We start from the raw sequence: 10137 nt of genomic DNA, 5'->3' as shown, positions 1-10137 counted from the left end.
TGAGTTTAACAGGAAGGAAAAATGAGAGAACAAAGACAGGGCGCTGTTTGTGCAAAACAGTATTGTTCACAAACACGCCCTTTTTATTCTTTAAAGAAAAGCTGCATAATTATATTGCCTTTGCTGAATCTTCATGCACCAAACGCTATTGTTTATGGGAATAGAACTCCTTAAAGTATTTTAAAACAAGCTGCATACGCTTCATTGCACCGTCTTGCAAAGCTTCAAGGCTTTTTGAAGGAATTTGTTTGAAGGTCAACAAATGGCATTCTGAAGCACATGAAGTTGACTTGACCTGTTGGATAAGGGTTTAAAACTCACATGCTCAAAGCTGTGGTTATGATTAAGAAAGATCTCTGTTCTTCGACTGGAGGAAAAGTTAACAATGGACAAATCCTTTCCCATTTCAGTGCAACCTTGTCTCAGGATCCGTGTGTAATAATAACTAGAACTGAGAAAAAACGTTTCTGCAAACCTAAACAAGAGATAAGGAAAGGTACCCTGGCTTAAAATCACATTTGTTTGTTTCAGGCTAGGGCTTGGGCAATACTAAACAAGTGGAAAGTGTACCACTAAGGCTGGTTATTATTTCTATATATGGGTCAACCAGTCCTTCCACAGCCAAAGGGGAGCAGGGGCTGTTAAACTTCAATGAGTTTAACAACCTCCCTCCCTGAGCAGAAGTCATGTGCTGCACCTTACAACTGGGAGACACAATGTAAGGAGGGCAATCCGACTGAGCGGCTCGACATGCTTTCAATGCTTTTTTTGAACTTCATTTCACAGCAGCTTCCAAGATGAATTTAAGCGAGGGAGCCAATAAATCAAAGAAAGAGGTGAGTGTAAGATTTGACCCCATTTTTGGTTTTCTTTCTGAATATTTGATTTAGATTTTAGGAGTTTCCACTCTTTTTATGTTGCATTCATGGTTAATTCAACACAAATCGTTTCATTTCCCATTCTGAACTTTTGTTGTTAGGATTCTGATGAGGATTTCTAAGGTTTCCGTGTGCATCTGCTGCAGCTATTTGTTAGTCATTTGTGTATTTTGGACTTAAATTAACAATATGTAAGATGTTTATGCTGTGAACACTGATCATGTATGTTATGTTTTGGCTTTTTTGTCTGTTTTATTAAACATAAATTAAAATCACAAACAGATTATTGCACACAAACCTGTTCTTTAATAAAAATCCATCATCATCAATCCATCAACTCAAACATTTAATAATTTTGGGGATGCTTTTCAACATGAATAAAAACAAAATAAGGGGATAAACAAATTGACTAAGCAAGGTACAGGTCTACAGTCAATAATACTTTATAAAATGTGAGGAAAGCAAGAGAGACAAGATGAATTTCTTCTGCTTGTCACATAGGGGGAGCCAGCACAGCAGAGCTCACGTCTTCAAACTCCAGAGAATATATATAGCCTATATATACATACAGTGATGTCATTAATTTGTAACGCGTTACACGTCGGACCACTATTTTCAGTAACGTGTAATCTAGCGCGTTGCTATTTCCAATCCAGTAGTCAGACTACAGTTACTTATCAAAATCATTTTTGCGTTACTGCGTTATCTTCTTTTGTTATTTAATCGTATTTCCTCTACTCGTCTTGTCGAGTCACCGACGTCTCTATGTGACAGAAATGTAAACAATGGAGGGAGATGCGCATTTGTTGATGGAAAAAATGGAACTATTTTGAGTTTCTGTCGCCAAGTCCGATTATTACAAGCGGCTTTGGGCTTCATTTTTTTAAAGTCGCTTGAAAATTTAATGAGTGGCGGGTTGCGCCTTTTTGGTCTCGTTTTTGAACGTGAAGTTGCTCATTTGGGCTTGGAAATAAGCAGAGACTCATAATAAATCCCAGAATTTATCCGTCATTAAGGTAGTTTTACTCAGTCTCTCCCTGTCCATCATTTCCCCGATGATCCGTCCCGCTGTGTTTTTGTTAATGTCAAGTTAATATGTTACCTCTGAATGACATCGAGCTTCGCGTTGCGCTCCAGAAAACTGCAAACATCGAGACTAATATGAACAGCGCAATAAACGTGAAAACAGCCACGAATGAACGTGTCCGTAGTTGCCAATAATTATAATGGCAACTTAACGCCACTATAATTATTAATATTAAGATAAGTGTCACAAATCTGTGCAGCCATCTGAGCTGTGGAGCTGCAGGAGGAGCTCTGTGAGCTTTGACACCAAATGCAGGGCCGTAACGCAGAACCTGGAGGCTGGGGGGGCTTTAAAATCCTTCTTAGAGTTTTCCAGACAACAATGGACCGCACAAATTACTCAAGTTTTTTATTTTTTTGTACTGTTTTTTCTACAATCTCATCTTCAGTTCAACCTTATCAGTGGAGACACATTGTTGATGTTACCATTATAAAATAGCTTACAAAAAAGTATTGGCAAAGATCAATGTTATTTTCACAGGAGGCGAGCGTTGTTGTTGTTAGCAGCTGCTGAAAGTAACTAAAAAGTTACTTTTAATGTAACTTTTTAGTTACATTAAGTGCAATATTGCAGCATAAATAGAATTTTTTTTAAAAAGGAGCCAATTTAAGAACATCAACACTATATCAAATCTGACCAACATTTTACTGTTATAAGCATAAAAGTATCACAGCAAAACATATTTGATGATCATTTTAAGGAAATATAAACTGCAACTATCAGTGTTTATTCAAGTTGTCTGAAGGACTTCTTAAACCTCAAGCATCTTAACATAATTTAATCTTTATGACTGTGATATGGCTGCTGTCCATTAGCATCTCGGGTGTCCCCCCCGACCGAGGGGTCAGCGGGGACCCGACCGAACCACGATCTCGCTCTGGGCAACAATATGACCAGAGCTGGTCCTGCCCCTTTTAATATGTCAATGTGTGATCATATTTTAATTCTGCATTAAATGTGACTAGCTTTTAGGGTTAACTTGTGAGCCCAGGACATTAAATTGCTTTTAGGACATTAAATTGCTTTTAGTATAAAATCTTGATAAAACATTACTTAAAACAAACTGCTAATTTAAATCATTTCTTCCTATAATAATCCCACAAAGTTGAGATCTAAAGAGATCTTGTGACACTTAAACTGTTCCCAGAATGTCAAGAAGTAGCCAATTGTAAAAAGGCTATTATTTACTCATTAGGGCTGCTTGACATCATCAAGCAAGAGGTAAGATGACGCAAAGGCTTGTTGTGCTTTAAGATCAGAAGACTGATTGACTGTTCCGAGTTTACAAAAGTGACTGGTTTAGTAAAGCTTAATATAGCTTCAATATGGTGCATGGCTGTCCCAGTAGTTTGAAATTCTGGTGATCAGAGAGTACCCTCATTATGTAGAAGATTCACCACACTTCATGCTCATTTTCTGACAACAGATCAGTTGTGTTATTCTCAGGATAAACTCATCCACCAGTCAGACATCAGTTTACTTCTGAGAGCAGCATCAAGAAGAAAAGGTAACTCCTTGTGTGGACAATAGTTTTAAGAAGCCTTGAGGTTGTGAGAAAAATGCCAAAAGATTTTGTGGATGAGTACGAGCCTTTGCTCGTAAGGGGCATTAAAGAAGAAAGGCGTTTAAAGGTATGCAAGGCATACGTTGTTATTACTCGCTGAAGGAAAGAAGGATGAGTTTGTTGTCCTTTATTTTCTGGGAATGCTTTCCTGAAGTCTTTGTTTGATTTTTTGCAGCTTCCAAACAAATCGCTGCTATTGGCTGTGTTTGCTGCTTGTGTTGGAGGAACGTTTCAGTATGGATACAACATCTCTATCATCAACGCACCCACAATGGTAAGAATCAGGAAGAAATGGGAATACTAGAGGAGGATAGCAAACCAAAGCTGGATTATTATTGTTTCTTCTTGAAAGATCCACTTTAAAGTAGCATTTTATTGTGTTGCCTGAAAGAAAATTTGTCTTTTTGTCTGTGATAAACTTTTTATAGTCGGTGAAGTACTTGCCTGCAGATTTTTTTTGTGCTGTATCAACCAGGGAAGTATAAATTACGTAGAAATTGGTCAAATTAAAACGACTGCTCTTTACATTACCTCTTAATGTGAGAACAAACCTGTGCTTAGAAAGTACGTCAAAGTTTTCCTTTTGCTAATTTGTAGCTCCACTTAAAAGCAACAAATGTTAAACTGCATTTCTTTTCTTTCCCAAGCATGTACAAAACTTCATCAACCAGACCTGGATGCAGCGCTATCAAACCAACATATCACGGGATGGACTCACGCTGCTCTGGTCCACTATTGTTTCCATGTTCACCTTAGGAGGGTTCATGGGGGCATCAGTGGGCGGGACTCTGTCTGTGAAGCTGGGGAGGTATGAAGATATCACTACATTTGGTAAGACTAACTCATAATTTGTTGCCTCTAAGTCGTGTCATGTGGTTTCCTTCAGGAGAGGGACGCTGCTGGCCAATAACGCCTTTTCACTGACAGCTGCTCTGCTGATGGGTCTGAGCTCCACTGCAGGGTCATTTGAGCTGCTCATCATTGGACGGCTCCTCAGTGGGATGAATGCAGGTAAATACAGCCAAACATTCTTACATCTCTCGAGCTTCCCCACCTTTTGCATAGTACAACCACAAACTGAGATCCAAAGTGTTGGGATTTGATGTTTTGATGATTTGAAAAACTCCAAATTCAATAGCTGGGAAGTGGGGGGAAAGAATCATGGTTTTCAACATTAGCCACATATAAAAGTCTAAAATATGTAGTGGTTGTTTCTCTTTAGCCCCCTACATACTTTTTGTAGCAACTAAATGTATTGGGTTAATAAAGTAACCAGCATTGCACATGATATAGTCATTTTTATTTTTTGCAAAATAGCACCTACTATAATGTGTGTCCTACATAGCTTGTGCAAAACTGCAAATGGGGAATTCTTTGACTTTCTTATAACAATGCCTTTCTTCTTTCCATTCTTCTTTAAATGCCAGATTTCTAGAGTGTACAACAATCAGCTGTCTTGTCCACACATTCGTCCACCTGAGCTATGGATCCTCCAGAGTGTCCGAGGACCTTTTGGCTGCTTCTCAATTAGGAAAACATTTCAAAATTTCTGCATCTGTTTCCTTTTATTTCAGAATTCACATGGAAAAAAAATAGGAAAAAAACATTTTCATGTTTCAAGAGGTGTAAATACTTAAATAAACCATTGCATTTAGACCAAAATGACTCAAAAGACATATTTGGTTTGATAGCCAAATGCCTCCTTACAAACTGATCTCATATGTTTAGTAATAATTTCTAAAGTCTTTTTCTTGTTAACATTTTTGGGGCCTGACTTTAAAACAAAATACTAACTCAGAGATGAATCTCGGATTGTTGTTCACAGGCATTGCCCTGTGTGTTCAGCCTCTTTACTTGGGGGAAATAGCTCCGACTGCATTGCGTGGGGCCATGGGAATGGGAACTTCAGTCTTCATCACTGGTGGAATCTTAACAGGACAAGTTATGGGCCTCAAGTAAGTTTCAAACACTAAATCCCACATAGACGGTTTACTATTCACTTTCAAGGAATGCACAGATTCTTGTGCTGTCTTAACAAGCATGCTAATTTGGCATCTGTGTGTAACTGTGCAGAGAAATTCTCGGTAAAGAAGAGTACTGGCCCATTCTGCTCTCCACCACATGCATCCCTGCATTCCTGCAGCTCCTTACTCTGCCCTGGTTCCCAGAGAGCCCGCGCTACCTGTTTATTGACAAAGGAGATGAGGAGAGATGTAAAAAAGGTAAAGTAGTTTTTAAACTATTCCTCAGTGTATTGTGTAGATCATTATTTTGACTTTTTTTTCCCCTTGTTTAAACCCTGAAACGTCATTTTAACTTTATTGGACAGTTGGAACTAAACCACAGAATTTAAAAAATATATATGCAAAAGCAACCTGCCTTCCACGTGCTAATTTTGAGGAACCATAAGAGGCACCGTGTAAATGCATCCTTCTTATACAAATCTTATCTAGAAGCAGAAATCAGTGTTTCGTTGGTGCAGTCGGTTTATGCATGTGATCTCGTTTGGACCACAGCGCATTAATGTGAAAGGAAAGCTGTTTCTTACAGAAAACCTTTTGATTGGACTTTAAAAGTCACACCCCTGAAACCTGATCAGATGAGAATGATGTTCACAGAGGATTTCATTCACTGGGTCATGTGTTTTCCTGTGTCCAGCCTTGAGGCAGCTCCATGGCTTAGCTGACTCTGGTGATGCTTTTGAGGATATTGAGAAGGAGAAGAATAATTTGGTGGGTTTCCAAGCCAAGAAGCCCTGGGAACTCTTCTCTGATCGCAATTTACGGTGGCAACTTCTCACCATCATCCTCCTGAACATTGCTCAGCAGCTGAATGGCATTAATGCTGTATGTATGACTTACCCCACAGCAACCCCCTAATGATTATTTTAAAAAAACATAAATAAAAAATCAAAGTCAGAATTATATCCTCCTGTCTTTAGATTTACTTCTATACAGATTATGTGTTCCGACAATCTGGTATTCCTATGGATAAAATACCTTATGCAACTGTCGGCACTGGTGCCTGTGAGTGCATCACAGCTTTAACGTGTGTGAGTATCCATTTATTCTTGAATTTTTAATGAAGTCGTGTGTTATTTTTGTTTTTATGCAGTGATTAAGGAGCACACAAATTGACTATTTCCTCTGACTTCTGGGAAGATTGCATTGGATTTGATCAGGGGGAATTAGAGTCAAATGCACAGCACACTTTTTGGCTTTATACCTATCCAAAGTTAATGGAAACCAGTCTGGTTTATATTGAAAATTAACTGAACTATCACATTAAAGTGCAACAAAACAGACTGAAATTTGAGGTTTTATCATTAAAAAGTAAAATCCAACTGGTAGGAACAATGGGAACATTAACAACAAAACATCCATAATGTTAAATGATTCATTGTATTTTCTCTAATAAGGTCCACAGATGAAATGGAAACCAAAGATTACAACTCAAAACAGAATTGTAACCATTCATATAAACACTTAAAGTACAATGAAAATTTAGACTTTGTCTAAATTTTCATTGTATATTTAATATCTTCAAAACTGAAGATATGAAATAGTCAAATGTGTGCTTGAAGTGAGCTGTACAATGACAGTCCTGTCAATTTAGCCTGTGTGTGCAATGCTACCACAATAAACTGGCACATCTGTGTTCTTTACTATTTAAAATAAGGCTTAAGTAATTTGCAAACAATTGAATCAGCTTTAATTTACAATGTATTTTTGTAATATTATCATAAACAGTAAGCTTCCTGTTGAAGCACATTGGGTATTATTTACACATTGGAACATGTCCAGCTTCATTTGCTTGTTAAACCTCCCCACATGGTCTTGTGACATGCTGTGTGTTTCACAGGGTATGCTTATTGAATATCTGGGAAGGAAAGTCCTCATCATGGGGGGATATGCACTCATGAGTGTCTGCTGTGTTTTTTTCACACTGACTCTCACTTTCCAGGTAAGTTACTTCATGATCAGACATCTTACCCAGACGTTTATGCCTGACTCAACATTTGCTCTCCCTTCAGGATTTCAGCCCAGTTTTTCCGTACCTGAGCATGGTGTGTGTTTTTGCCTTCATCTTGAGTTTTGGCTTAGGACCAGGTAAGTAAATAAAGCGCGAACCTCATTAAATTTCATAGCCATGTCACTAATCTTCTTTGTGTCTACTGTCTGTTAAAGGTGGCGTGACTAATATCCTAACCACAGAGTTGTTCACACAAAATGCTCGGCCTGCTGCCTTCATCATTGCAGGATCAGTGAACTGGCTCAGCTTCTTCTTAATCAGCATGGTCTTTCCCTTCATTGTGGTCAGTGCTCAAGGTCAACATGAATAAGTGCAATTTAAAATGTTTCACTGTCGTCTGATACATCCTTTCTTTACATTCATAGATTGGGCTACAGCAGTACTGTTTCCTGGTCTTCTTGGCAGTTTGCGCCTTGGTGGTCACCTACATATTCTTTGTCGTTCCTGAAACAAAGAACAAAACCTTTGTGGAAATTCAGAATGAGATCCAGTCATCGAAGACGAACAAGTTTTGCAGTTCAGATGGAGCTGGAACTATACTCTTATCAACATCCATCTAAAGTGTTTCTCAAACAAACTTTGTCACGCACAAAATAATGAGGATAAACACACAGGCATGATATTGAAGACTGTAATAAATATCTACTAAATGAAATTAAGATGACCTTGTTACACATCCCTGTATTATACATGATGGTTTGTACTACCTCTGTAAAGGGTGCTTTACTTAAAATTTTAAATACATTTCAGTTAAAAATGTCCATTCTTCCTTAATTGGTGTGAACAGGTTCAAAGTTAAGACTGCATGCTGCTGCAGCTGCCTGGTCTGTTCTAATCCCTCAGAGCTGCATGTGGTCTGGAGAACAAAGACTTTTTGCATGCATTATTAAAGTACATCAGAGAGAAGATTTATGGAGATTTGCTGTTTAGAAGTGCTAACACTATTAGAAGTATAATTTATATGATTCATATGCAACAAGGTCAGGATATGGGTTTATCAAAATGTTTTAAAAAGGTCTTTTTTCCAGTGAGCATGGCTTTGGAGTACAGACTCATTTGATAGTTCACATCAAAATTTTAAAAATCCAGAAATAACACCTTTTGGATATGGATATTGATATTGGGATAAACTTTGTGTCTTCTTTTGCCTGGCTTTCTAGTCATCTTTTAAAGTGGTGTTGATAAATAATTATTTCTTCCTTTAGATATTTTATTAATTTACAATTGTTTGTCCATAAGGTATAGTTAATGCATAAATCATTCAAGCATCACAAATGCGTGTCTGACAGGTAACCGAGCGTAGAAAGTTGTGCTCACAAAACAAGCTTAAGGTCAAAATTCTTTAACGGCTTTGCAAACAGAGAGTCATAACAACTGAAAGAAATCTACAGCTGGTTAGGTCAGCAATTCCAATATAAAAAACATGCCATCACATGTCATGGCACAGGAAGTTTCTCGGGTATCACTTAAGGAAGATTTTAGTAAAGAGAAACAAAAAAAGCGTTAACTAAACGACATGGAGCATGGATGAAGTCTCAGTCTTGGAACAATACATGGAGGTGGAGGGGTTCATGGAAATGAAACAGATTTGAAACTGATCAAGCAAACAGTACAGAGAATCCCGAGCTAAACAGTGTGAAGTCAGGAATTTAAATGGGTGACTGAACAGGTGCAACAGATGAGGATGATGAGGCAGCACAGGTGAGTGGCATACATAATACAGAAAAGTGAATGTAAGAAACAAAAGAAAACAGGAAAAAGACAAACATAGGAGCTAACAGGAGAAAATCACGATATAAACATATTCCTATATATAATATATTTCCATAAATACATGGAAATACATTCCCATATATTCCCATAAATATATGAGAATATATTTATGGGTATCTATGTAAAACGTAGACCCAGGGAGTGGTGCAAATGTGTAAAATGAATCAATTTTCAATTTATATGTAGATTGCACCTGTTAAGACAAATAGAAAAAGTTTCATGCAAAAAATATACTTCCAACTATTTTTACATTTTTAAAAAAACTTTAAAACGGGTCAATTTGACTGCAGCATAACAGGAGGGTTAAGAAAAAACTGATAGATTCAGCCATCCATCGTCTAAAGCTGTTTATACTTGAGGTACACCTCAGAGAAAAGTCTGTCAGATTCAATTGATCAGCAGCAGCTTTAAAAGTTTCCTGATTCTAAGCAGGGAGCTCCTTTATTTCAAGAAGAGACCTCCAGCTGACCTAGTTTAACAAGGATGAGTGCTCATTTTTCATCCCCAGATTTTTATGGTCAGACAGTGATACAGGAATTGTGACTGTGATACTGCGTGAATCTCTCCTGTTCCAGAGCCAGCATCTATTCACTGTCCTGACAAGATCAGAAATGCCAAGTGTCACGTCAAACACTGCCATCTAGTGGCCAACCATATTTGTTTTGTTTTTTTGTTTTTTAAAATGTATAAATTAATTATGACATATAATGGCATAAATATCTCAGAAATATGGTTTGGACATCTTACCTGCTTGATTATAACTGTATAATATATATTTTAAAAATATTAAGCAGGTACTCAGA

General features: G+C 37.6%; 1 protein-coding gene across 1 annotated transcript; it reads left to right on the top strand.

Moving 5' to 3' along the window:
• Nucleotides 1–365: 365 nt before the first annotated feature.
• On the top strand, nucleotides 366–8305 carry LOC122828667 (solute carrier family 2, facilitated glucose transporter member 11-like). Its single transcript, XM_044112431.1, has 12 exons — nucleotides 366–836; nucleotides 3705–3803; nucleotides 4177–4337; nucleotides 4416–4540; nucleotides 5355–5484; nucleotides 5603–5751; nucleotides 6188–6375; nucleotides 6471–6581; nucleotides 7391–7492; nucleotides 7563–7638; nucleotides 7717–7844; nucleotides 7927–8305. Exons 1-12 carry the CDS (start codon nucleotides 798–800, stop codon nucleotides 8119–8121), a joined length of 1503 nt encoding a protein of 500 aa, XP_043968366.1. The 5' UTR covers nucleotides 366–797; the 3' UTR covers nucleotides 8122–8305.
• Nucleotides 8306–10137: the final 1832 nt, after the last annotated feature.

Source organism: Gambusia affinis, linkage group LG03, assembly GCF_019740435.1.
Source record: "Gambusia affinis linkage group LG03, SWU_Gaff_1.0, whole genome shotgun sequence".
Lineage (NCBI taxonomy): Eukaryota > Metazoa > Chordata > Actinopteri > Cyprinodontiformes > Poeciliidae > Gambusia > Gambusia affinis.
This window is presented reverse-complemented; position numbering and strand designations above follow the sequence as displayed.

Excerpts from the sequence above, each read along its gene's own strand:
- LOC122828667 (XM_044112431.1), top strand. The coding sequence starts at position 798 with ATGAATTTAAGCGAGGGAGCCAATAAATCAAAGAAAGAG. Across the intron at positions 4,541-5,354 it reads CCTCAGTGGGATGAATGCAG|GCATTGCCCTGTGTGTTCAG; the intron begins GTAAATACAGCC and ends TGTTGTTCACAG. Across the intron at positions 7,845-7,926 it reads TGGTCTTTCCCTTCATTGTG|ATTGGGCTACAGCAGTACTG; the intron begins GTCAGTGCTCAA and ends TTACATTCATAG.